We start from the raw sequence: 27,697 nt of genomic DNA on the forward strand, positions 1-27,697 counted from the left end.
CCAGCCCCAGCTCTCTCTCTGATTCTCGGCATTCTGTCCTTTCAGGTCGAAAACAACACTCGGGCGTTTCACAAAAGCACCCAACCCCCTTGCTCCCCTGGAACCCGGGCTGCACGGAGCCGGTCACATGAACTCCGGGCTTTCTTTAGTGTGACGGGTTTTTTAGATCCCTTTGTGAGCGCAGGTTTTGAAAGGGAACGACCCGGGTTCTGGGTTTGAGAGGAGCGGGGGGATCCGGCGGTTGGAAGGCTGTCGGAGCCAATCAAGCCGCCTCCAGACCCCAGCACGTCGCCTCGGCCGCGCGCTGTTATTTCTCCTCCGCTCTCCCGCCTCCGGGTCTCGCCCTAGGGTGCCCGGGGAGGCGAGGACCCCAGGTGAGAGGCCGGGGGCCCTGGTGGGTGGGAGGCCCGAGCGGTTCGGCCCGGGCGGCACGACGGGCTGGCCCGGGGCTCAGGGCGTGTCCGTCGCCGCCTGGCTGCTCGCTCGACACTGTTCGCTCCTACCGGCTGTAGATGGAGCTGTCTGGGTTCCTGCAGCCTCCGACGAGCCTCGGAGTGTTTCTCTTTAAACGGCCTGAGAGGGACATGCCTCCCAGGATGCAGTTTGTATCAACATGGCAGCTGCTGTGCAACTCCCCTGCTGAAGAGGCGCCGGGACGGCAGCGCAGCTCGCAGCCGGGGCCGGGGCCGGAGCCGGGGTCGCAGCCGCGGCCGCAGAGGGGCCGGTGCTGAGGGCCGGGGCCCAGCTCGCGGCCGGGGCGCAGCCCGCCGGGCCTCCCGCACCGCCGCGCGACCCGCTCCGACGCCGCCGCCGGGCTCGGCCGCTCCGTCCCCGCCCGCCCCGCGCAGGCCGGGCCCGACGGCCGCGAGAGCCCGGGCGGGGAAGGCCGGGCCGGGCCGGCGCCGCCCGCGGAGAGCCCAGGGGCCGGCCTGCGTGGGGCCGCGCGGCGGCGGCGGCGGCGGCGACTCCGGCCCGGGCCGGACAGCACAGGGCCATGGCCGAGGCGGCCCCGGCTCCGGTGAGGGCGGCCCGCGCGCGCACGGACGCGCGGACTCGGGGCCCTGGGGACGGCCTGCGCGTCCCGGGCTCGGCGGCCCGGCCTGGGGTCTCGGTAAGGGACGGAAACGCCGCGACGTGGGGGCGGGGGACCCGGAGGGCTCGCGCGCCCCTGCTCGGTGGGGGCGGGGGCTACGAGCGGGGAGCCGGCCGCCGTCCGGGCGCGGCTGCGGGGACGCCCGGGGCCTGGCACGCACGCGGGCCCGGAGGCGGGCCCCCAGGGCGGCGCGCCTCGTTCTCTGCGGAGCCGGCGCCGCGTCCGTCGGGGTTTCCGCCGCACGTTTTCCGCAGAGCTCGGCCCCGCCGAGCCTCCCGCGGCCGGAGCGCGGCGCTGACGCGGCTCTCCCCATTTCGCAGAGCGGAGACACTGAGGCACGGACACCTGGCGGCGACCGGCCCTGCCTGCCCCAAGGTCACGTAGCGAGTCATCCGTGGCTCGGCGCCTGCGTCCGCAGAAATGCCTGCCTCCGGGCCGCGGGCCTGGACGGGGAGGGGGCGGCCCTGGCGGCGGCCTCCGCTGGGGTGGGGGCCGGGGCCGGCGCTCGGGCGACGCGGCCCGTCGGGGGGGGAGGTGACTGCCGTGTGGGAGGCTGGGCAGCGCCCAGCCGAGCGTCCCCGGCGTGAGGAGCAGGTGACCCTCGGGCTCGGGCTCCTCGGGCTCGGGCTCCTCGGCCTCCAGTCTCTGCGTCCGGGGGACCCGCTCGAATTCTGGGTGTCTGGACGGATGGGGGTCTGGGGGGCAAGCTACTAAGGGTTTGGGGGCTGGTTTGCCTCTTCATTGGACCAGTCTTAAAAATCAGTCTCAAAGTCTCCCCGCAGACCTGCTCTTTGAGATGCAGTAGCTGTGTTGTGAGGAGGATTGCTGCATGGGGGGCAGTGCCCTGAGCCTCAGTTTCCTGTTGTGTGCAGGAAGGGGTCGGGATATAGAGCTTTCTAAAGAGCTTCTCAGGTCTTACAAAAAACTGATCATAATAATACGAATGATAATGATAATATTAAAAATAAAACTCTTGGGAAAATAAAATGATTTTTAAATGCTTAGATCTCCAGGACCCTTGAATGGTATATAATTCTGGGTGAACCACACTGGGTCATACAAGACAATGGCACGGCTTTCTTTATAAGTCAGGTGTGATTATGTATTTTTCTGCGAATGAATGAATCCTGGAGACCCCATCCTCTTAGGATACATGGGGTAGGGAAGGTGGGTTAAATCCTGTGAAATGAGAACCAGAAGAATTCTCCCCCTGCCCGCAAGCGTTTGCGAATGCAGGCTTATTAATCTCACATTTTATATTTACAGCTCCGTTCCTCTCGTTGGTCATTTCTTTCTGCTTAGGGTGGTATCAAGCCACAGGTTTACTGGGACTGGTGAAATTACAGCAAGGGGCTTTTATTTGGGGGTGGTGGAGGGGATGTGCTCCTGTGGCCCCTCATTGCTCTACAGTCCTCCAAATGCGGGAATGGACAGAGACAGTCTAATAATTCAGAGCAGAGAACTTGTATTTTCCTTTGAGCACTGAGTAGACTAGTTAGTAAAGATGTCTTGCGCTAATGGCTTAATTTACTGTCCTGAAGCTTCTCTTCATTGTTTCAGTTAAGCCCCTGTATTACTCAGGGTGACTACGTTGGCCCCTGGGGATTTTCCCTTCCTCCTACTAGTTGTAGGCAAATACCCTAATCCCCCTGTGAGGACAGGGCCATACATGTGCCTGTTGTGTTGCATTATGCTCGTCCCTTTTTCTGTGTCTCAGGCTCCTATCCCAGAGGGTCGTCCAGCCTTGCCCTCGCCTGTGCAGAGTTGAGAGGTGGCTTAGTTGCCGACGAGCCTTGCGTTTCAGGCTCTGTGATTCCCTTGAGAGTGCTCACGGGATTTGGTGTATGTGCCCATGTGTCTTTTTTGAGGGGGAGAATCCATAGTTTTCATCAGCTTTTCAAAGGGGTCCCTGACCCCAGCATTAGATGGAAACGTCTACGGGCAGGACCTTCCCACAGGTCTTTGTTTAATCTCCAAGCCTCCGAGTCTTAGAGGTAAAGAGGATTCAGAACACATACTGACCAGCTGTCTCATCTGATAGATGAGGCCTAGAGGCGACCTACGGTGTAGGCGGAAGCCCAGGCTCTGGAGCCAGACTGCTGTGTGACCTTGGGCCAGTTACTTGGCCTCTCTGAGCCTCCACAACTTCCTGTGCTAAGTGTGGATAAGAATTCTAGTGGTCCCTGTTTATAGGGTTTTGTGAAGAGTAAATTAGATAACCCTTTAAAACACAGTTCATGGCTCATAACAAATGCCAGATAATTGTCAGGGCTGACTAATTAGCCCTCACACCTGGTTCCCTGCAGCGCTATTGGATCGTACTACCTCAAAAACCTTTTGCCTGAACAAGGCCTTAAATCTTCAATCCTTGTCTTAAAAGCGTGATGCTGTCTCAGTTAAGCTACACATAAGTGAATGAATGAACAAATGAAAGAAAGAAAGCAACAGAAGGTATAAATAGGTTTAGATGAGTCTTTGATAAATGACTCAAGGAACTTCATTATTAACTAATAATTTCTTTGTAACCCAGTCATTTATACTATTCATCCAGCAGACATTTGTTGGGCACGTACTGTATTTCAGAGTGGACACCAGGAATATGCTAATTTTCAAACGAAGAAAGGGGAAATTTCGGTTACTTTAAAGCTCACTTCTATATGGCACACAGTAATTGACCATTCAGCAGATTCATTGAAGGAAGAGTATGAGGGAATGGACAAACATTGATATACAAGCAATTCTATTCATTTCCAATAAACATATTGACATTCTGGATAGATAGATACAGAGCTGGTCACTCAGAAGACCTTGGCTTCACTTCTGTGATGACACACAAGGGAACATGTCCATGTTCCCTGAACATGGACATGGCAAGGTGGGGAATGGGAAGAGTGTGAATAATCGAAACCCCCTTCAAGTAACGGAAGGAATCGGTCTTTATTTTGGTTCTAGTCCCCACCAACCTCGACGCAGCTCACAGAACTGGTTGACTTCAGCTTTGCTTCTGGTCCTTCCAGGCCTCCTCTCCTCCTCTTTCCCCACCTCGCGAACCATGGGGAGGACTCCGGATGGCCAGGGTCCACCTACCCGCCGGGGAGCATCAGCCCCGGGAGCCTTGGTTCCCTCAGGAGAGTCTGAATGGCCACGCCCACTCCTGTCTCAGTGTCTGTCTTCTCCTCTGCGTGTAGCAGGAGCCAGCCGGAATGCATGGTAGCCCGTTCAGCCTCTTCACCAGGGGCTGGGTCCATTGAACGTGCCGCAAAGGCAAACTTCTACCGTATCAACCGTTTGAGAAATGTTATTAAGTCAACAATGCAGATTTTATCAAGGAGTCTGGGCAGCTTAAGGTACTTGTGTGTCATCGCTGTTGGACAAAGTGAGGGAAAGAACATGGCACCATGACTGCCTGATAATACAAGTAGAAGCGGTGGGGCTGGATGTCAAGTGCACCTTCGGGGTAAGTGCCTTGACAGAACCGGCCCCAGCTCGCTGGCAGTCTTAGGCTAGCCTGGCGTTGACAAAATTCTGCTCTATTGTTTTTCAAAGTTTTATTCTATTTAACGCTCAGTGCTCGAAGAACTCAGTGAGGCAGCAGCTGTGTCAGGTATTATGACCCTTATTTGATGGATGAGGACCCTGAGAACAGAGAAGTTGAATAACTGGGCCAGGGCAACCCAGGCAGCATTGGTGTAGACAGGACTGAAAGCCAGGTGTTCTAATTCAAGGCCAGTATCCTTCCTCCTCTCCACACCACTACTCACGAGATGACACCTGTGCAGCGTACGTTGTGAAAAAGGAGATGGCTCGATAGAAGCAGAAGGTGGCATAACCATCTTTTATTTGTTGTTATTAGCAGTTGTCATTGACGTGTAGATCAATGCTAGGGTCTCAAGAAGTTATTCATGTCCATGGAACATATTGCTACAAAGCCTGAAGCCCTTTTAATGTTGGTGCTTATTTGGGGGATGTATTTGCCAGCTGGTGACTCTGGCCTTTAATCCTGTCCTTTCTTTCTGGAACACAGGTCCAGCAGCTGGACATGGAGACCCAACGCTCCTCACCTCTGTCATTCTCCAACGTTGTGCAAGAGGAAACCCCGCGTCAGGCCCCTGCCGGACTCCCTCGAGAAACTCTGTTCCAATCCCACGTTCTTCCCCCCAAAGAAATTCCTTCTTTGTCTCCCGCCATTCCCCGGCAAGGCTCCCTACCCCAGACTCCCAGCGCTCCCAAGCAACAGACTTCTGGCCGAATGCCGCATGTGCTCCAGAAGGGACCCTCACTCCTGTATCCTGCCACTTCCGAGCAAGAGACTCAGATCCAGGGCCCCCTGACTTCCCAAGAAGAGGCCCCGTATCCACCCCCAGCTGCTGCTGAACCAGAGATCTCGCTTCTCTCCCACTCCACTCATCATCAAGAAGCCCCACTCCACTCCCCCGAAGTCCCCGAGAGAGACCCCTTGACCCTTTCCCCCACAGTTCCCGAGACTGACATGGACCCCCTGCTCCAGAGCCCGGTTTCCCAAAAGGACACCCCCTTCCAGATCTCTTCTGCGGCCCAGAAGGACACGCCACTCCCAACGGCGGAGATCACCCGCTTGGCCGTGTGGGCTGCCGTCCAAGCGGTGGAGAGGAAACTGGAGGCCCAAGCCATGCGGCTCCTGACCCTGGAGGGCAGGACCGGGACAAATGAGAAAAAGATAGCCGACTGCGAGAAGACGGCCGTGGAGTTTGCAAACCACCTGGAGAGCAAATGGGTTGTGCTGGGGACCCTGCTGCAGGAGTACGGGCTGCTGCAGAGGCGGCTGGAGAACATGGAGAACCTGCTGAAGAACAGAAACTTCTGGATCCTGCGGCTGCCCCCGGGCAGCAATGGAGAAGTTCCCAAGGTAACTTTATCCCAACCGGGGCTTCCCAAGGAGTGACCAGGACTGGAATGTGTTTTAGGAATTTAATATCAAAGAAAGGGAAAGCCATGGTTAAGAAGGAAAACAGTATGATGATACCTAGTCACCAACTTCACATCGCTGAGAACAGGACGCAGCAAAACCAAATGATTTCTCCTGTTGATAAAAGCATAGGCTGTAGATCAGAGAGACGACCTAGTGATGGGGGCTGTCAGTGTAGATGGCGTTCAGTCTGTGATGTCTGAGGATAAAAGGCAAATTGGAGGCCAAGTGGTCGAGCTGTGGACAAGTGTGAACCTGTGTGGTTCCCCGTGGAGGTGGGGGGAGGACTTGGTGAAACGTTACAGGGCGGCGTCCTGCTCAACGTTTTTATCAGTAAACTCATAAATCACGTTAACGCCAGTAAAAATATGATTTCCAGAGGTATCCCAGAAAACCAGAGGATGGTTAGATTTTAATATTATTTCCCAGAGGAAAGCACTTAAACGTGACCTGGTTTTCTTTCTGTTCTTTTATGCTCCTGCCCCTTTTCACAGCCTCACGGGGGGGAAACGCGTGGACCGTGTTGCTTAGGCCAGCACTTTGCAGATTGTATTGTGTACGCGAATTACCTGGGGATCTTACCAAACGCTGAATCTGAATTAGTGAGTCTCGAGCGGGGCCTGAGAGTCTGCATTTCTAGCAGGTTCCCCAGCGGTGCCATTGCTGCCGGTCTGCAGACCACACTGTACAGCAGCAAGGACTGTCCCGTTAGAGAGGACAAGGACCAGACATCACGGGGCCCCGACTCTCTCGGGCCAGGACGGTGGCTGAAGCCTCCTGAGTTCTAGAGAGGTCCTTGGTGGAAACCCACAGCTGGGCCTCTGGGCCTTTCCCACTCCAGTCCTAAGAGTTTGGAAACAGGCCCGGGGGCCAGAGCCGTCGGCAGCCTTGGGATCTGGCAGCTGAGGGCCCGTGATGCCTTCCAGTTAGTCCGAGTTGAGTTTGTTGTGTGGTTCCAGGTGCCCGTGACCTTTGACGACGTGGCCGTCCATTTCTCGGAGCAGGAGTGGGGGAACCTGTCCGAGTGGCAGAAGGAGCTGTACAAGAACGTGATGCGGGGCAACTACGAGTCGCTGGTCTCCATGGGTAAGGTGACGGCTCCGCTGCCCGCCGCTTCCCGCCTGCTGGCGGGGGTTCCTCAGGAGCCCCGGGAGCGCTGAACTCCCAGAGACAATTTTCCAGAGCACCGCGAACGAGAGCAGACACCCATATACCCACATACCTCAGTGCAGCACAGATCAGCACGGCTCGTAAGCAGAGACGCCCCGCTTCCCGCGGGGGCCGGGGGACAGACTCAGACGTCAGCAGTCTGTCACCTTTGTATTATTTTCCCCATGGCCCCTATATACGTCTGTGTACATACATACATATATATGTCTCTCTTGAAGTTAGTGTGTCCAGCAGACTATTACCAAGCAGAGTGTGAGGTGCTTTATGAGAATGACATTTAATCCTCACACCTCGCCCGTGTGGGAGCTAGGACAGGTGTCAGCCCTCCCGATAGACCACCTAGGCGGCCGAACACTGTCGTCGGCCGAGCGCTCACGTCCCCCAGGTTCTCGTCCGCTCACGCAGAGACGAGGTATGACCCGGGGAGTAAACGGTCGTACTAGGTCCCTACCAGGAAGTTGCGATTTCACTGGGATCTCTCATATCCCACAGTCGGTGGATTCTTGTTGTTTTCGCTAATGAGAGTATTTGAGGATGGAGACCTGGGAAAATAGGCTTTAGTGTTTTTGTTTTTTTGCATTACACGGGCCTCTCACCGCCGTGGCCTCTCCCGTCGCGGAGCACAGGCTCCGGACGCGCAGGTTCAGCGGCCACGGCTCACGGGCCCAGCCGCTCCGCGGCACGTGGGATCCTCCCGGACCGGGGCACGAACCCGTGTCCCCTGCATCGGCAGGCAGACTCCCAACCACTGCGCCACCAGGGAAGCCCTAGGCTTTAGTTTTATATGTTTCTTTTTCTCTGATATGGGGAACTCTCTGGGCACAAAAAAAATCAGAAAAACATAAAATACGCTGTTGTATAGAAAATCCGATCCTTGCTGGAATTGTTAATTTTATACATCTATACCTCTCCATGGGGTAACTTTTTATTTTTTTCTGTCCTTTTAAAAGTATATACATAATTGTGAAAATGCAGCAATTTAGATTTGTGTCATAAAGAGCAGTCCCCGCCCCCAGCCAGCACCGCTCCCCAGAGGTAACCACCGTGAACCCTTGGGCCGATATTGTTTCTCATCATTTTGCTGCACTCGTGCATGTGCGGTTTGTGGTTTGCACGAAGGGGATCCTTCACTTATTTTACCTGACAGTAGTAGAGGCAGCTTTCCGTGCCAGCGCAGAGGCCTGCTCGAAAGACAGCGCAGCGCTCCCGATGACCCGTTGGGCTGTTGATAGAGAACCGCTGCTGAGCAGCACCTGAGTCCCTCTCCTCACCGCCGCGGCGGGTTGCGATCAGCATCTCTGCATCTGTGCTCTTCCGCGAGTATTGCAGTGAGATGGGTTCCAGGAGGTGGGTTTGCCGGGGAAAGAGGGGGCTCGTTTACAGCGTCACGGGCACTTCCACGGGCCCTACCCAGGGCTGTGTCTGTTCACGTAACAGAGTGTGACAACGCCACCTCCACACCCTGGCCGGAACTGAGGTTCTCCTATTGTAAAGATTTGTCTTTTCTGATGGTGGAAAATGACGCTGCATTATTGGAACGTGTATCTCTTTGATGATTAGGGAGCTTGTGCATCTTTTAATATGTTTATTGGCCATTTGCATATTTTCTACGAATTACCCATTCATATCTTTGATTTTTTTAAGTTTACTAACTGTAGAGGCTGTTTATATCTAATTACGGACATTAATCCTTTGCCTTATTTTTTACAAATGTGTGTGTGTGATACTATTTCCTCCAAGTTTCTTTATCTTTTAAATTTATTTCCAAAGAACTTTAAACTTTTTGTAATGTAAAAAAAAAAAAAAAAACTATCAGTATTTTGTTTCATGGCTTCTATTTCTTATCAAGATCAGTTTTTTGGGCTTTCCTGGTGGCGCAGTGGTTGAGAATCCGCCTGCCGATGCGGGGGACGCGGGTTCGTGCCCCGGTCCGGGAGGATCCCACGTGCCGCGGAGCGGCTGGGCCCGTGAGCCGTGGCCGCTGAGCCTGCGCGTCCGGAGCCTGTGCTCCGCAACGGGAGAGGCCACGACAGCGAGAGGCCCGCGTACCGCAAAAAAAAAAAGATCAGTTTTTTAATTTATAAAATTTCAAATATCTTCTCCCTTTGTCATGAAAACCTGAGCTGGCATTGGCCACCTGTGAGCCACAGATGACCACTTTCCATCAGTGGGCCAGTGGTGCCCCACTGCTGATGCCGCTGGGAGGACCCAGGACGCGGTTAACGCGCGCGCGCGCGCGTGCGCACACACTCTGTGTGCCCTGAGGAGAAGGGCTGGAAACTTGGCCCTTCCTTCTGCAGCATTGCCGGCCTTGGGTAGGGCAGCTGCCCCCAGTGTCACAGTCACACAGGTGACATCTTTGTAGCATCCAGTGCGAACTCACCCCATAGGATATCTTCTTTTCCTCCTCCTGCCCAGACTATGCAATTTCCAAACCAGACCTCATGTCGCAGATGGAGCGCGGGGAGAGGCCGGCCATGCAGGAGCAGGAGGACTCTGAAGAGGGCGACGCGCCTGCAGATCCCAGTGCTGGTGAGTGGCTGCCAGGCGACCCAGGCCCTCCGGCACCCCGGAGGCCCGGCGTGGGGTGTTACAGCCCACGGTAGGCCCTGGCGGGCTGTGTTAGCAGGCTGAGCGCCTCAGGGAAGCCTGCAGGAGCTGGCACCTGCCTGGGGCCTCCGTGATCGCCAGTGGCCCTAGTGGCTGAGCTAGGAATGCCGTTGCGTTCATTGTCTCGGGGAGCTTTTGACATGACCGAGCGTCACCTCACTCTTTGCGGAAACAGAACCAAAACTGGCAGAAAGGCGTTCCCTTGTCGGGATGCTGGTGCTGGTGAGCCTCGAGCTCCCAGAGGAGGGCCACGTCCCTGGTCCTGTGGCCGGTGAGTGGAAGGACGGGGACAGACGCGGCTTTACCTGAAGCATCCTCCGGTGTGGGGGGCGGGGTCCAGATGAGGCGGTGAGGCGAGGCGGCGGAGAAGCGCGGGCTGGCCTGGCCGTGGGCTCGGGTGCAGACGCCAGCGTCGGGCTGCCGGCACTTGAACCCCGGCTTCTCTGCGTCCTCGCCCTGTGGTTTTTGTTACTCGGCCCTTTGGAGGGCCACTTTCTCATCCGTGAAACAGGACCGGTACTGATAGCCAGGGCCTGGCGTGCTGACCGGCAGGTTCCAGTGGCACGGGACACGCCAGCTGCTGTGTCCGTCTGCGTGGGGAGCCGTCCCTTCCCCAGCGGCCGCTCAGCAGCCCTCACACTTGCACGGCAGTGCTTTCGGGGCGTGGTTCGTTCTGGAGCCCCTGCTTTGGAATTGCCCTTGGCCTTGCGTCCCTTCCCTTGAAGGTCTTATGTGGGAGCAGATCCTTGTCCTTTGTGGCCAGATGTCATGGGCGATCCTGTCTTTTGAAAAAGCAGGATAATCTAGCAGGAGAACTCACTGGGGCCAACAGCCAGGTCTTTTGTATGAAGTAATGCCGTCGACTCTGGCACCAGGAGGAGGTCCAGAATCACACGCAGTCGTGCCGGCCCCATGGTGTAGCAGCAGAGGTAACTTCCAGAAGAGGCAGGACTCTGAGGGAGAATAAGTTCTGGCGCGTCGCAGAGAGACCCTGAACCGTCATTACTCCCTAGAGGTGTGTCTGGAGATTGAAATGGAGGGAAGAGGCGTATCCTGAATTCATCCTGGCAGGCAAAAAAGATGGATGTGAAAGTAAATGAGGTGAGAGTGGGTGTCGGGGACAGCGTGTGGCACGGGGCCGAGTGATCTTTTGTTCGGAGGAAAACATGTCTGTATGTGAAAGGTTTGCGTGGCCGCGTCCAAAAACAGGTGTCGGTGGGAACGGAGAGATTCAGAGGAGAGGGAATCAGAAAGAGGGCTTGGGGGGCAGAGAGTGAGAAAGGGGAGAGGTGGTTTGTGGTAAAAATCCTAGACCCCATCCGATGTCCCCGTGGGGTTTTGTGGTCCTGGTACTGCTTCTGTAGCATCTTCTTAGAAGGGCTGGGATGGGAACATGGGCCCCTTCCTCTGTCTGCTTGTTCACACCCTCATCACAGGTGGGCCTCCCACAAAGTGGGGCCAGAATTGAGAGCAAATAACTCCAACCCCCTCGGCCCCAGGCGGGGTTCGTTCTGGCACAGGCGCGTCTAAGGCCGGAGCTTCTGTGGGCAGCGGCGGCCTCACAGAGGCTGCCTTGTGTGGCTGGAATGTGCCGTTTGTTCCACTAACCGTCTCAGCCACTAGGAGCCTGACTGGAGGGAGGACAGGCGAGGAGTGGGAACCACTGCCCCGTGGGCCAGCTGTAAACCCACACTTCTGTGTGTGTGCAAGGCCCGGGCCTCGGGGTAGCAGGGTTGTCCTGTGAGTCTGCAGTTATCAGAGCCAGTGGTCACCTGTCATTCGTGTGTCCTCCCCCTTAGAAGAGTGGCCACAAGGCCAGCCCTGGGCCAGACCCAAAGGGTGATACCAATTGAGAATTTTCATGGTTCCAAGTACACCAAACATGACAATTTTGTGAACTGGCTGAGAGTAAATGCGTCCAGTAAACTAGTATTTATTGTCGGGATCCCTAAGGCAAGGAGACCTGAAGGTGACTCAGATGGCGACCCTGCTCTCAAAATCCTCCAAGCCGGGGCGCCCATTCATGGCTCTTTGAGGGCGAATAGGAGGCCTGGGGAAGCCAGGGACCATTGTCACCTAACAAATTAGCAGAATAAAACAAACAAGCCAGAAGCCATGGCTGAAATCCAAGTTCTCGTACAGTGTACGTAGTTTCAGTCTTTTTAAAAAGCAATTTGATATTTTCTGGTCTTCAAATATGTTTTAAATATTTAAAATGTTCATTTACTTAACCTAATAATTTCCTTTCTGAGAGTCTATAGCCTAGAAAAGAATCCAAAAATATGGATTAAGATGTACAAATATTATATTACATTATGATAGATGGTTATACAGCCACTAAAATCACACGTGAAGAGTTTTTACACCATATTTTCACTTGTATGTTTATTATTAAGTTCATCTAATATGTTTTGTACCAGGTACTATGTCAAGAGACTGATGCTAACAAACTGAACACCCCACATATGTAAAAATGCAGCCAGCCACTGTGGCAGTGCTCTGGAGACAGGCATCCAGGGCTCCGGCACACACAGCAGCAAAGGCCTTACTGAGACCAGGTGCTCCGCAAAGGCCTCGGAGGAGGTGGGACTTTTAGTGGAAGCACAGCGGGAGTTCCCGTTCCTCGGAGGAGAACTCCTCAGAGGGGGGAAAGACTGGAAGCGAGGGGCTCTCTTTGTAGCCGAGGGGGGAGGCCTGGCATAGCCCAGGGGGCGCAGTGGGTGTTGGCGAGGTGTATTTTGGCGTCGGTGTCTGGCGGATGTCGACTGTGGGGAGGGGGGTCCCGAGGGTGAGTCCAGGTCGGGGCGTGAGTGAGGGGGTAGGTGGGGGACAACAAGAGGTTCCAACCCAGAGAAACGAGAGGGGCGCGCTAGGTGTGAGGTCCCAGGACACGTCAAGGAGGTGGTGTTCAGAAAGCAGCTGAGTAAAGGAGCCCGGAGCTCACAGAAGAGCCCTGAGCTAGAGACAGCCGTGTGGGCCTTGGTAGCGTGGACGGGGTCAGCTTTCCCAGCCTGGACGGGAGAAGAGACAGAGCACAGCCTGTGCCCTTGGCTTGCGGCCCCGACTGTTAGAGTCGATTTGGAGAGTTGGAATGTACGGGTCTGGGTGGAGCCCAGGTGTTAGTTTTGTTTGTTTGTTTTTGAGCTTCCAAGATGATTCTCATGTGCAGCCAGGATTGAAAACCACTGCTGTAGGATTTGGAAAAAGGAGGAGGAACCAGAAGAATCAAAGGAAACAGGAGTGGCCAGAAAGGTAGCAAGAAATTAGGGTAGTGCGTTGTTGGGTATTTCAAGAGAAGAGTGTTTCCGGAAGGAGGGAGCGTGGTTAACAGGGTTGAATTCTGCAGCGGGGTTTAGTTAGGCAAAGACTGCGCGAAGCGTCCACTGGATTTGCAGATTGGCAGCCTCAGTGACCTTAGCAAGAAAGAGAAACGTTGGCGGCATGGTTGAGGTGGAAGCCTGTGAGTGGGTTGAGGAGTGGGTGGGAGGCGAGGAAGTGGAGATGGTTCCAGGGTAGCTGTGGGTGGGGAAGAGAAACGCTGGCGGGCCGGGCAGCGTGGGGGCTCCTGTTTGCTTGAGATGGGGATTGCCAAAGCCTGTTTGACATGTTGACAGGAATGAGCCAGTCGATACGGGAAGTTAAGGGTATAGAAGTGGATAAACGTAGGGACTTCCCCGGCGGTCCAGCGGTTAGGACTCCACGCTCTCACTGCCGAGGGCCCAGGTTCGATCCCTGGTCGGGGAACTAAGATCCCTCAAGCCACGCGACATAGCCAAAAAAAGAAAAAGTGGATAATGTAAATGCAATAGGAAGTCAACGATGTTAACAAAACTGGGGGAAAAATGGGATGGAAACATACCCAAATCGTATTTCTCTACGTTTTTTAGAATTTTCTGAAGTGAGCGTATATTACTTCTTATTCAGTAAAAATAAGTTTTTTAAAAAACAACGCATGAAGAAAGACTCCAAGTTAAAGGTGGCAGATTGACCGTGTGTTTACTCCCACCTCCCCAAGTCCTTCTAAAACGAGAGCGAAGGGACTTTTTTTAAAAGGAACGGACAAGGAGACAACGGCAGCTAAGTTTTGGAAGGCTGAGAGCAGATGGCTGGGTGATCGCTGATTGAGAAAGCAGAATCCAAAATTGGTGCTGGGGAAGAAACCCAGTTTGCACTCCCCCCCCCTCCCTGCTCAAGACTCGGGAACTAGCGGTACCAGAGATTCCAGGTGTCTTTGGAAATGGGGGGAAAGGTGAGGCTAAAAACAGAGCATTGGTCAAACATCTTAAGAGGCCTTTAAACACTGCCATTTCCCTCCATTGCCTCAGCCGACCCTGGTAGGTGACCAAGGCTTATTCTCTGGAGATGGTGAACAACAGGGTTTCTGGACGTGGACACCAGGCATGATTGGGGTGGGTGCCATGTTGAAAACAAGGGAATGAGTGAAGCTTGACAGAGATGTTGAGATCTCTAGCCTTCTTCCCTAACCTGAATCCCCCAATGATGCTCACATCCAAGATTAAACCCTCAGGGCAGGATATTGGAAGAGCCTCATCTGGAGATGCTTGGGGCCAGCCCAAGAGATTTCCCAGGGAAATGACCTAGCTAAACAGTCCTGCTGGGAAACCAAGCCCTACCTGAAGGCACCAAACTTGCAATTCTCTTTTGAATATTCAACTTTTAATATAAATGGACAACCAGGAACCACAAGACATTTGGGAAGAGCCTCTAACATACAGAGACAGAGGGGGGAAAAAAGCAGAAAAAAATAAATTTCAAGGAAACAGAGACCATACGGGGTTGGGGGGGAAGTATGTTTAAATACTTATATATAGTTATACATTTGAAATATACATTTTTTCATATTCCTTAGATAAAAGGAGTGAATATCCATGACGAAAGGATAATGCTTACCTAAACAAAATAGAAAGGAGCTCTTAGAAATTAAAAATATAATAATGCAAATTTAAAACTCAGTAGCAGTGTTAGAAAATAAAGTTGAATACACAGCCCGGAAAATCGAGAAAAAAAGACAAAAAAGAAAATAGGGAGAGAATAAGAAAAGTAAAGGATGGAAGTCTAATGTCCAGATAATAGAAATATCAGGATAAAAAAATAGCAAAAACAGGGAGAAGGGAATTAGAGATGAAAGACTTCAGGAAAAATTCCCAGCGCTTAAGACAGCTTTCCAGATCGAAGAGCCCGCCAACTGTCCAGAACAGCGGATGAAAATTGACCCAGCCTTAAATACTTCAGCCAGAAATTTCAGAGCAACTGAGGACCCAGGAGATCTGACAAACTTCTGGGAGGAAGACCAGGTTCATACAAAGGAACAAGAATTAGAATGGCATTGGCCTTTTCAACAGTATTGGAAGCTACAAGACCGTAGAATCATTCCTTTAAAATGCTTTAAATTTTAAAATTGGAAAATGTTTTCCAACATTCTAGAATTTGATATCTAGACAGACTAAGTAAATATTAGAGTGAAATCGAGACACTGAGATGTTCAAGGTCTGCCATGCGCCCTTTCTCAAGCTGGGGCAGGTACTTTGCCAGACGAGGAAGTAAACCAAGGAAGAGGTGTAAGGAGCTCCAGCACAAGAGAAGGGAAGGAATCCCTGGGGTGCTGCCCAAGGGGATCCCCAAAAGACGGCTGTGGATCTGGAGGTACCAGTCCACACTGGAGCATACCAGAGGGTTCCGGAAAATTTTTCTTCAAGTAGGTAAAACTGAGGAATCCCCATTATGTTTGGATGTTCTGAGAGGAGGGTTATAGAGCAGGGTCGGGGGAGACATTGGAGCTGACTTAGTGGTAATTAATAGTAAGCTAAGCAAAAGAAAAGAAAACTAGCTCCAGGGGAAGCAAAAAGGTTTACAGGCATAGAAGGGTACTTATAGTATGCTACATGGTTCAATTTTAAATAGCATTTACATAATCCAATAATGTAAACACCCAACATTAATTCAACCAGAAGTACAGGCTGGGAAAATTCAGGGATTTGGAAGAGATGTGGATGGTTGGGGAAGAGACGGTCCTCACCTCCCGCTCTTGGAAGTCAGTAGATTATGCTTAAAATTGAAAACTCAAGGAGTAGCAATGCCATTATGTTATGTAGAGTTATGAATATAAGTGACAAAAGAATCAGCTAGAAGAATTGAAAGTGATTGCCTCTGGGGAGCAGGTTGAGGGGTGGAGGCGAGCTTCTTAAAAATGAGGTTTGAAGAACCCTTCATCCCTCTGGCCTATGTGTACATATAACTTTTTAAAGAAGATTTTTAGAATTAATATACCGAGGTTGGGCTCCCCTGGTGGCGCACTGGTTGCGAGCCCGCCTGCCGATGCAGGGGACACGGGTTCGCGCCCCGGTCCGGGAAGATCCCACGTGCCGCGGAGCGGCTGGGCCCGTGAGCCATGGCCGCTGAGCCCGCGCGTCCGGAGCCTGTGCTCCGCAACGGGAGAGGCCACAACAGTGAGAGGCCCGCATACCACACACACAAAAAAAAACCCATAAAATTAATATACCGAGGTTTAAAAAATCTAACAGAAAGTGTAGCCATGAAAAGGTTGGAAAGCCCTTGGCAGCCATCATTTCTGTGCTTTGAGCTGGTGGAGAAAGTTAATGTGGCCACGCTGGTTTTCACTTTCCAATGAAACTCTGAAGTTGCGTCAATGTAATTCAAAAAGAAAAAATGCAGAGAAGGCGAAAGTCCCATATAATTCTCCCTCAAGAATCAACAGCTCGGGGTTTCCCTGGCGGTCCAGTAGTTAGAACTCCACGCTTTCGCTGTCCAGGGCCCGGTTCAATCCCTGGTCGGGGAACTAAGATCCCACAGGCTGCAGGGTGCAGGCAAAAAAAAAAAGAGAGAGAGAGAAGAGTCAACAGCTTATTCCTTCCAGTTTATGTGCATATGGTCACACACACACACACACACACACACGCACACGCACACACGCACACACACACACACACACAGCCTTAATTATATAATACTTTCTCATCGTTAAAGAAATTTCTTCCAACAACATAGAAGTACATCGTTTAGCAACTTGCTTTTTCCAAAAATATACCTTTGACATCTTTACATGTCAAAACATGTAAGTCTCTGTTTTTTAAATAGCAGACTGTAGTATTCTGTGTATTGATTTCATACTTTAAATAAACTCCCATTGATATACATTTAGAGTCTTTATAAGTTTTAGTGTTTCATTAAAGATCCTTTATAAGTAAATCTTCATGCACTCGTCTGAAACTTATTTAGAAGTAGACTTTCTGGGTCAAAGGATATACCCATTTAAAAATTTAATAGATATTAGCAAGTGCCCTTCAAAACAATTGTGCCACTTTACACACTCTCATCTATGCATGAGAAAACCTGTTTCCCCACGCCCGTGCCAATAGGTGGTAATATTATCTTTTTATTATTTGCCGGAGTGATTGGTGGAAAAGACAATATTTTGGTGTTTTCATGCACTCTGTAAGAGTGATGTTGAGCATATTTTCACGTATTTATTGGTCACCAGTATGTCTTATTTATGAATCATCGTTTGCCCATTGTTCTTTTGGATTATTCATCTTTTTATTATTGATTTATAAAAGCTTTTTAAATATTAAGGATATTAGCTGTAGTCTGTCTTACGTATGCAAATATGTTTCCAAATTTATGGTTTACCTTTGTGTGTATCTGTGATATAGCTGTTTGAAATTTTTGTGTTCCAATTTATTAATTTTATGTTTCTATGTATTGGGATTTACCAGAAATTTTCTTTATGGTGGGTGGGCTTCATACCAAGTGTAGAAATACTTACTTGGCCTGTTTTATTCAGTAAACATTATGATCAGAGGCCTTGGACCCATGAGCTTTCCAAAAATCTATAAAAATATTTGAAAGCTGAAATAAGATTTTTTTTGCTCCAGAAAACAAAAAGAAAATTACAAAATGTAAATAATTAAATGTTTAACTGTGTCTCCCAATATAACATTATACCAGCTTCATTAATTATTAAATTTAGTGTCCACAAACATTTAATACGTTTGAAAACAATTTGTAGCAGAGATTTTTCCCATCTCAGAAGAGTTCTTATGAAGAAATGTGATTACAGAGATTAACAACCAGTCACAAATTACATGTTTCTTATCACCAAACAGCATCAAGGCAGAGCTACCAAAAATTTTCACCAAAAGATTACAGTTGATATGTGTTGTGCACATTTAATATGTTTTGGTGTGACTGACCAGACAGCTTCCAGGAGGAATCTCTGAAGTCCCAGAGGGTCTCAGCGTAGGTAGCCTGTTCCTCAGCTCAACGCTGTTTAGAAAAAAAAGAAACTAAAGAAAGGAAGGAAGGAAGGAGGGAGGGGAAAAAGCTGTGCTTTTCTCTAATACTAGTATGATTTCATTATTTATGTCTAAAGTTTTGATTCATCCGTAATTTATTTTGAGGTGAGATATGTGAAGATGGTTTTTTGGTTTTTTTCCTTCTAGTCAGGAAGCCAGTTGTCTCCACTTCATTTACCTAAACCTTTTCCCACTGGTTTGAAGCGCTACCTTTGGTCATAAACTATATTCCCACAGTGTGTGTGTCTTTGATTAATTTTTGTAATGGGAGAACAGATTACTGCTTATGAATGCAGTCTGGTTGTCAGAACTCTTTCAGAAGTTGTTTGGGGCAGAGAGACCTTTTTGGTGGGAAACACTGGTCTCCCTGCTGTCTAACAAGCGGGGGAGAGGCACGAAAATGTGTAACCGATGCATATGTCAAGGGAAAAGAATTAGATGCCGGAGAGAGGGGGGCAGACGAGCGCTTGGGGGGTCAGAGAAGAGCACACCGACCATGGGCTAAGAGCGGCCTGGGACGTCTGGTGGAGTGGGGGGTCCTGGGGGAGAGGTAAGGATGGGAAGGCAGTGGTCCTCGGCCCGCAGTACCCATGCCCCGGGGTCCAGGTGACTTTCCAAGAAGGCACAACACAGAGGGCTTTGCAGGTTGAGCTTCCAAGTCTTTGTCCACCTGTTCTCCTTCACAAAACGTACCGGTGAGGGCACTCGACGCCTGCGGTCCCCTGTGGCGCTGGGCCTCGTCTCCCATGTCTCCTACCATTGAAAAGGAGAGGAGGCACCTCCTGCCCATCCTGCCTTATTATGGAGTGTTTCTCTGATGTATAAAAAGCCCTCTGGGGCTTCCCTGGTGGCGCGGTGGCTGCGCGTCCGCCTGCCGATGCAGGGGTCGCGGGTTCGCGCCCCGGTCCGGGAGGGTCCCGCGTGCCGCGGAGCGGCTGGGCCCGTGAGCCGTGGCCGCCGAGCCGGCGCGTCCGGAGCCCGTGCTCCGCAGCGGGAGAGGCCGCGACAGAGAGAGGCCCGCGTACCGCAAAAGAAAAAAAAAAAAAAAAAAGCCCTCTGGCTCACCAAACAAAGAGACAAGCCAGAATGTTGGGGGACAGAACCAGAAGTACATTGGTGGCTCTGGGGCCCGGATGGTGAATTCTTTTGGAAGTTAGATCATTTGGAATACTTAGCTTTCGACAAAATTGAAAGAGAACCTAATTAAGTTGTCAGCTAATAGGTCATTAAAAACAATTTTTGATGCTATGTTAACCATGTGCTTTTGCAGTATTTATAATTCAGAAGTTCAAAGAATGGAGTGATGACTCCATAGCAAAGCTCCCGCCAGCCCAGCTACAGATCTATGTAAATGAGCTCTCCCAATGGTTATATTTATAAAAACGAAAAATAGGAGCAGATTTTATTCTGAACGCTGTCTCATTCAAGCAATAAGAATATTCGTTCTCAGATAAATGAACTAATTGGGGAAAAAGTCCCCATCCATCCTTGTAAGAGATACATTTCCTACAGGTTTTTTGTTTCCTATCTTGAATAATTATTTTTCATTCCACAATAATAATAACTAAGGATGACTTAAGCCAGGCAGACAAGTAACACTTAGAACCCTGTGGTTATTAGAAATGAAAGCAAAATTAATCTTTCTGTTTACATAACACATTTCGGTGCAGTAGATGAGGTGATCAGGAAGGCACCTAGGCATAAAAATATGGTCTGTTAGGCTAAAATTCTGTGGGTAAAGTGGGAATGGAAATAGAAGTCCATGGTGAAAAGGGATGATGTTAAAATTTCAAGTGTCAAAGAAGCACTTGTTCGTGTAGTTTTTAAGTGAATAATGGTGGGTTTTAAATTGCTAGCGTTCTTAGATTCCATTAGCAACATTAAATGGCAATGGAAGAGTTTATTTTAAAATATCAATATTTACAATACTCCAGAAATTACATCCTTAGCAGTGATTGAAGCATTTTGTATATTTATTCAAAAAGGTGCAAACGGGTGCATGGTTTTAAAAACTTATCTTAGGGAGGAGGCAGGCAAAATATCTTCAGGAGTTCTGAAGTCGGGGAAGGTATCTTTCCGATGCTGGAGTCATAGCTGCGGAGGTAGTGCAGAGCCCAGAAGAGAGGAGGCCAGAGGAGGGCCACGGGAGGAAGGGGATGCAGGGGGCTGACGCCGAGCTGGAGCGGGAGGAAGCCCCGGGTGTGAGCGTGGACGACTCGTATCTTTTTTGTAAGACAGAGGGTTGGGTGAAGACGCCTTTGGAGACTCAGCTTGGAGGGAAGGTAGGCGCGGTCTGCGCGGAACGCCCGTGGGGAGTGCAGCCTGGGGCATCAGGGCTGCTTTCTATGCGGTCCACTCGCCAGCCGCTGCGAATCGATTACTTGGCTGATCAGAGAGGAATTGAAGGATTGCCAGGCATCCGAAAGAAGCCAGCTTTAGGTCACGTGGCATCAGCTGCTAGCATGACCGGGCGGTCTGCTTTCTGGGCAGCGTGGGTCGCTTTAGTATGGGCGGGACAAGTGGACACGGCGCAGGACAGCGAGGGGCTTCGTTCACTGGGTTCCTGGTGCCTTTTCTTTTTTCCACAGCACTTAATCACCTTCTAACACACCATATAATTCATTAATTATGTTTATTGCCTTATGTGAGATGTAGGAGAGCGGGGAGCTATGATGTTTCGTTCACTGATGTGTCCCACCATTAGAACATGCATGGCACATAGGTGGTGCTCAATAAATAGCTATTGAATAAACATTCAAAGGATGAATGAATATGTTCCTGCATTATATGTGAATTAACAAAATGATTAATTAATTCCTTAATTAACAAAGTGATTTTCAACCTTTAAGGGGCTTTATTCTAGCACAGCTCTGCCCATATGCAAGAAAATAAAGTTGAACCCCTACCTCATACTATACACAAGATACAAAGAAATTTCAGGTGGAATAAAGAGCTAAATGTAAAAAATAAAACAATAAAAACCTGGGAATAAAATCCAGGAGATCAGATGAACCATCTAGGACCAGAGGAGACCCTCTTAACTAAGACAGAAAACCCAGGAGCCGTTAGAAAGAGGGACATATTTGACAAGACGAAAACTTTAGGAAAGTTACATGATAAAAGGTAACACAAAGTCAAAGACAAATGATAGATTTGGGGGAAAAATTTGAAATGCCAGTATGCCAGTAAGAGAAAATCTTTAATACAGGAATCAAAGGACTCTGACCAGTTGACAGAACACAGTTCACATAGAATCAACTCTAAAAAGCCAATAAATAAAAGAAATGATATTCAGATTACCCTCGTCAGGGAAGTAGAATTAAAGTATCAGTAAGTTGTCACTTTATACCCATCAGACTGAGGAAGATTGAAAAGAGCAGTGGTGTCTTGCTGGCAGGCACGTGGGGAAAAGGGCTGGTAGAAATGTGAATAGTCACAGCCTGTGGAAAAGCAGTCTGATGACATCTATCAGAATCTAAAATATTTTTAATTTTTGACCCTGCAGTCCCACTCCTGGGACGCTCATAAAAATAAAAGCACTGTTTTATGGTTAGAGATATAAACACATGTTTATGGCAGTGCTGTTCACCATGGCAAAAGCCTGGCAGCAGAAAGTGAATGTTGTCAATAAGGAAATGGTGGAACACATTGCTGTATTATCCTTACCGTGGAACATACCCAGCTTTGAAAAGGAACGCGTTAGCCTACAGAAGTCGGTGTGAGGGGATTTCGACAAGATATTTGGGTGAGGAAAGGAACATAGAGGATTATGTATAAGGCAGTTTTATTTTTTTTAAACCAGTAATGGCCAGAAAAGAAAAACATAAATGTAAACGTGCTGTGATAAATCACTACATAAGCATAGAGAAAAGTGTGAGGGCAGTTATGGGAGTGACCTGGGAAGGTCATACCTGTCGAGTGGGGAGTGAGGAGAAGGGGAGGCAAGTTAAAAGGGGAAGAAACACTGCACTAAAGAGCAAAAATGCGCGCTAGAATCCTGTTTATTGAAAGTGAGGCCTATGTGTGTAACGACATTTGAAATGAACCTACAGATGTACAGGCAGATTAAAAAAAAATGTCAGGGCCATGTGTGTAATCAGATGCTGTTTAACGAAAAACTAACCCCGCAGCCCCTCTTGTGCCTGCAAACGGAGGTCAGGAAGGGGCTGGGGGCCTCTGGTCTGTAGGACACCTGGTGGGGGAGTGTTGAAAAGGTGTGCGGGGAGACCAGACGATTAGCCTTTTCTTTATTCAGCTTGGTTGAGGGGGAGAGAGAGAAACTGTTGCCTTTGGCTGACCTAACCTGGGAAAGGGAATTAGGATCTCTTTCTAAAAGAAACCCTTATTTCAAAATTATAGGGGGTCATGGAAACAAACTTGAGTCTCTTTTAACTTGACTCCAGTCTACACAGTGTCCATGCCTACTCACTGCCAACTCAGGATATTTCTTCAGGGTCTCTAAAATAAGAATTTTGGAAATATAAATTCTAGGGCCACAAAACCCTTGGCAGGTGGAATGAACATGCTCTGGATTCTTTTGCCCTCCCCCCCACCCCACCCCCCACCTTCCCAGCTCACGACGGGATCGTGATTAAGATCGAGGTGCAGACCAACGACGAGGGCTCCGAGAGTCTGGAGACGCCGGAGCCGCTGATGGGCCAGGTGGAGGAGCATGGCTTCCAGGACTCGGAGCTGGGGGACCCGTGCGGCGAGCAGCCGGACCTGGACATGCAGGAGCCGGAAAACCCGCTGGAGGCGTCCACGGAGAGCTCAGGCGAGTTCAGCGAGCTCAAGCAGATGCTGGCACAGCAGAGAGACTGCGCGGGTGAGTGGGGGCGCTGGCGCCTGTGGGGAAGCTGTGGTCTCCATTAGAGAGGTTCTGTGACACTGAGGGCTCAACGGGTGTGACAGAACCAAGCATGGCCTTAGGTACAGCTTCCCTGCCTCGGGATTTAAAAGCATCCATCTCCCGGCAAGGAAAGAGGGTGTCAACAGCCAAAGACCAGGTCAGATGAGGACATCAGGGGCTGGCGGAGATCATCTCTCCGGCCCCCTCCCTCTACAGGCAGAGAAGGTCCCACACTAGTGGCAATGCTAGCACTTCCATCTCCCGACGTGTCCTTGGTCATTCCCTTGTCACCCTGGAAGCCTCAACTGGCTTGATTTCCACCCTTGAAGAGCACATCTTTGTAAGTGGCCGAGGCTGCTTTCTCTGGTAGAATCTAGGCATCGTTTTTGTTTAATCACAAAGGCTCAGGGTCACCGTCCTGCACATTCGTGCTCCCGGTGACGACAAGGAAACAGTGAGGAAGTGGGCTTGCAGCAGCACGGCCAGGACATCTTTTGTGGTCAATTTTCTGATGCTAAACCGTCCTTGCAGGCCTGAGAAAAGCCCTGTCTGATCATCGTGGTGTATTTTTTTAAGTACACTACTAGACTTAGCCGCTATTTTATTCAGGAATTTTACAACTATATTCATAAATGAAGTGAACCTGAACTTTTCTGGAATCATCATTAAGGTTATAGTAGACTTATCAAAGGAACTGGGAAGCTTTTGCTCTTTTTTTCTGTATCCTAAAAATAATGTGTAAGATAGGAATTCTGTGTACTCCTTGAAAATTTGGTAGAACCCACTGCTTGGGTTTTGGTTTTTGTCTGTATGTTTTGTTTATGTGCAAAAGAGTCATTAGCCATCATATCAATTAATATTATTATTTATACTTAGAAATGTATCCACATCCATTTTATTTAGGTTTTTAGAAGTATTATTTTGATGATTTAAAAAATTTTTTCTCATTTTATTTTAATCCCTTGCAGTTTGCCTTTTTGCACATAAAATATGGACATTGTTCTTGGTCAAAAGATGTGTATCTAACTCCTTATATTTAAATAAGTGCATGATATTCAAGAAATCGTCTTAATATACCATGTTGTCTTTCATTAGAGAATAGTGAAAGACAAGGCAAATTGTGAGAAATCGTTGAAGGGGAGCTTCATAAGAGCACTTCCGGATTGCCCTTTGAACTCTCCCATGAATTCTGTCAGTACCGTTTAGTAATACTGTAAGCTTTTTGTGGGATTTCGAGACCTGAATTTTAGGGCCAACTGTTTCATTCTTATTTCATTAGGAAAAAACAACTTGGAAACTCAAGGAGAGTTTAAATCTTCCAAGGCCCGTATTTCCCCCTCTGCCTTTCATAAACAACCCTATTTTCAGGATGAACACCAGGGCAATGAGTTACCAATCTCTGAAGCTGCTTCCTCCTTCCTGATCTTTTAAGCATCGTGTTCCAGGGATGTTCTGGGTCACTTCCTGCTGAGAGTCCCGACAGGACCGGGGCAGCATTGTCTTATGACGGGAGGCCTGAGCTGGGACTTGGCACACCTATGTTCTGGTTTTAACACCGCCACTTAACTGGGTGCAGAGGAGTAGCTGGAAGTGCTGTGGCCTAGCGGTCGCTGACAAACTTGAAGGCCTTGGCCGGGTCACGAACCCTGCCAGCTTCAGTTTCCTTATCAGTTGAGGGGACAGACTAGCTGGTCCTTAAATTGCAAGCTCTGAAAAGGTCTGACTTTATTTATTTGGAGACATTACTTGATAGTGCCAAGCTCGGATGCCCCAAGTCTGTGAAATGGGTATAATTCTTGCTTTACGTCTCCCATAAGATATTGGGAACATGAGAGAGCATAGGTGTGAGATGCTTTGAAAAAGTTCTCATTTGTTTGCTTTTGAGAATTCTGCGGATGCAGACTGTTACAGTATTGCATCTTCCATCTCACAGGTGGACTCAAAAGTGAATGACTTTCTCATGTCACACAAAGTTGGCGACTAAAAATAGAGCTCCCCAATTAAGTGTTTAGGGAGGGCCAGGTAAGTTCAAGCACCTGAGAAAATTCAAATAGGTGCTGGAGGCCTCTCCTTTTCTCTCGGACTTACATTCTCCAGGGACCCTGTAGAACAGCCAACATCTTAGGTCCTAAAGGGTCAGGCTAGAGGGCGGAGGGCTGGCGGCGGAGGACATCCACCATTTGGGGTGTTCGTGGAACACTGACCGCGTGTGGGGCATTGCACACCCGAGCTTGCGGCAAGGGCAGAGGAAACCCCCCACCCCGGCTTCAGGGTCAGGGCTGGTAGAGGCTGTGCGGGTGAGTCATCCACCTCTGCAGGTGAGGTGCCCCGTCAGGAGGCGGGATTCTTAAGTCTTGGGGAGGCGCCCCCGCACGTGCTAGCGGCTCAGGGGGGCTTGAGGGATGCAGGTCGGGCTGGTCAAGCAAGGTTTTCAGGAGGAGACAGGATTGGAGCCGGGTGTTAAGTAATGGGCACGATTTGGAGACACGGAGGAGGGTCAGTTCAGGCACCTGGGGAGAACTCTCCAGGTGAGCCCGGGAAAGGAGACCAGCGGGGCTGAGCAGAGTTCAGGGAGACGGGACGGCAGAGGGGGACGAGGTTGGGAACTTGATGAGCCGAGACCCTTTTGACTCTGGCGTTAGAAACCCAATCCTCAAGTGGCTTGAGTAAGAAAGGGGTGTTTATCGGCTTGGGGAGTTGGTAGGTCCTCGAGTATGCCAACCTCGGGCGCCCTGGACCCGCTGCCTCTCGGAGGGTTCTGCGTCTAGCTTCCTTCTTTCCTGCCGGTCCCTGCCCGCCGGCGGCGTCGGGCGATGGGTACAACGCAGCGCCCGCGTCCCACCACGAGGATGCCATCGTCCCCGCTTCCTCCGCATGAAATTCCAAGGCAGGTCTCCGACTGGCCCATTTTAGGCCTGGGCTCCTTCCCGAGCCAAGCGCCGCGGCCGGCCCGGCTTCCCTGGGCCGCGGGAGCGGGAAGCTGCATTTTCCCGAAAGAAGGCCTTGGGGCGGACGACGCCCACGCAGTGCCGTGGGCGAGGGCGAAGCGGGGTACCTCCCCCGGGTTAGGGGCGTCAGGCAACACCTAACGGCGTCTTGTCTCTCTCTCTCTCTCTCTCTCTCTCTCTTTCTCCCCCGTCCCGCGTCCCCGGAGCAGAGGGGATCGTGATCAAGACGGAGGAGCAGGAGGAGGACGAGGACGAGGAGGAGGAGGACGAGCTGCCGCAGCACTTGCAGTCCCTCGGGCAGCTGTCCGGGAGGTACGAGGCCGGCATGTACCCGACGCCCCTGCCCGGGGAGCTGTCCCCCGAGGGCGAGGAGAGCCCCCCGCCGCTGCAGCTGGGGAACCCGGCGGTGAAGAGGCTGGCGCCCCCGTCGCACGGCGAGCGGCACCCGGGCGAGAACCGGGGCGCGGCCAGCCAGCAGCAGCGGAACCGCCGCGGCGAGCGGCCCTTCACGTGCATGGAGTGCGGCAAGAGCTTCCGGCTGAAGATCAACCTCATCATCCACCAGCGCAACCACATCAAGGAGGGGCCGTACGAGTGCGCCGAGTGCGAGGTCAGCTTCCGGCACAAGCAGCAGCTCACGCTGCACCAGCGCATCCACCGCGTCCGCGGCGGCTACGCCTCGCCCGAGCGCGGGCCCGGCTTCGCCCCCAAGCACGCGCTCAAGCCGCGCCCCAAGTCGCCCAGCTCGGGCAGCGGCGGCGGCGGCCCCAAGCCCTACAAGTGTCCCGAGTGCGACAGCAGCTTCAGCCACAAGTCCAGCCTCACCAAGCACCAGATCACGCACACTGGCGAGCGGCCCTACACGTGCCCCGAGTGCAAGAAGAGCTTCCGCCTGCACATCAGCCTGGTCATCCACCAGCGCGTGCACGCGGGCAAGCACGAGGTCTCCTTCATCTGCAGCCTGTGCGGCAAGAGCTTCAGCCGCCCGTCGCACCTGCTGCGCCACCAGCGGACTCACACGGGCGAGCGGCCCTTCAAGTGCCCCGAGTGCGAGAAGAGCTTCAGCGAGAAGTCCAAGCTCACCAACCACTGCCGCGTGCACTCGCGCGAGCGGCCGCACGCCTGCCCCGAGTGCGGCAAGAGCTTCATCCGCAAGCACCACCTGCTGGAGCACCGGCGCATCCACACGGGCGAGCGGCCCTACCACTGCGCCGAGTGCGGCAAGCGCTTCACGCAGAAGCACCACCTGCTGGAGCACCAGCGCGCGCACACCGGCGAGCGGCCCTACCCCTGCACGCACTGCGCCAAGTGCTTCCGCTACAAGCAGTCGCTCAAGTACCACCTGCGGACCCACACGGGCGAGTGAGCGCGGGCCGCCCCGTCGCCCGGCCCGAGCCCGGCGGGCGGGGACGGGGCGCCTCCGAGCCCCTTTGCTGTGAGCCCCCCTCTCCCTTCGCCCCTCCTCCCAAGGACGCGGGGTGGTGAGACCGGGCCGCTGGCTGCCGCGTTTCCCCGGGGCCCCGGGGCGGGGGGGAGCGTGGACCTGGGGAACCCCTTCGGGCTGTTAATTTCCTTGACAATAAAATGGATGAAACCAATCAGCACGGGGGGCGTGATTTGGCCGCCGGCCACTCGGAGGGGCGGGGCGGGGCCGCTTAGTAGGGGATAGAACTTTATAATTACATTTTGGATACTGTGGTTCTATTTGATAATAATAGAGTAATTTTTAAAAGACGAGCGTTTCCTGTT

The 27,697-nt window shown here is 51.4% G+C and overlaps 1 protein-coding gene across 2 annotated transcripts; it reads left to right on the forward strand.

Annotated features, from left to right (window-relative positions):
* The first annotated feature begins 228 nt into the window (after window positions 1–228).
* Window positions 229–27,697, forward strand: ZNF777 (zinc finger protein 777). 2 transcript variants are annotated; one of them, XM_007122383.3, is made up of 6 exons: window positions 229–374; window positions 5,118–5,978; window positions 6,998–7,124; window positions 9,627–9,740; window positions 22,725–22,976; window positions 26,158–27,697. In XM_007122383.3, the coding sequence occupies exons 2-6, from the start codon at window positions 5,133–5,135 to the stop codon at window positions 27,312–27,314; spliced, it is 2,496 nt and encodes an 831-aa protein (XP_007122445.1). In that variant the 5' UTR covers window positions 229–374; window positions 5,118–5,132; the 3' UTR covers window positions 27,315–27,697. The 2 variants fall into 2 exon arrangements, with proteins under 2 accessions (XP_007122445.1, XP_023983389.1); XM_024127621.3 differs by lacking the exon at window positions 229–374 and adding an exon at window positions 1,017–1,111 and having other exon boundaries at window positions 26,158–27,677.

This window comes from Physeter macrocephalus, chromosome 5, assembly GCF_002837175.3.
Source record: "Physeter macrocephalus isolate SW-GA chromosome 5, ASM283717v5, whole genome shotgun sequence".
Classification (NCBI taxonomy): domain Eukaryota; kingdom Metazoa; phylum Chordata; class Mammalia; order Artiodactyla; family Physeteridae; genus Physeter; species Physeter macrocephalus.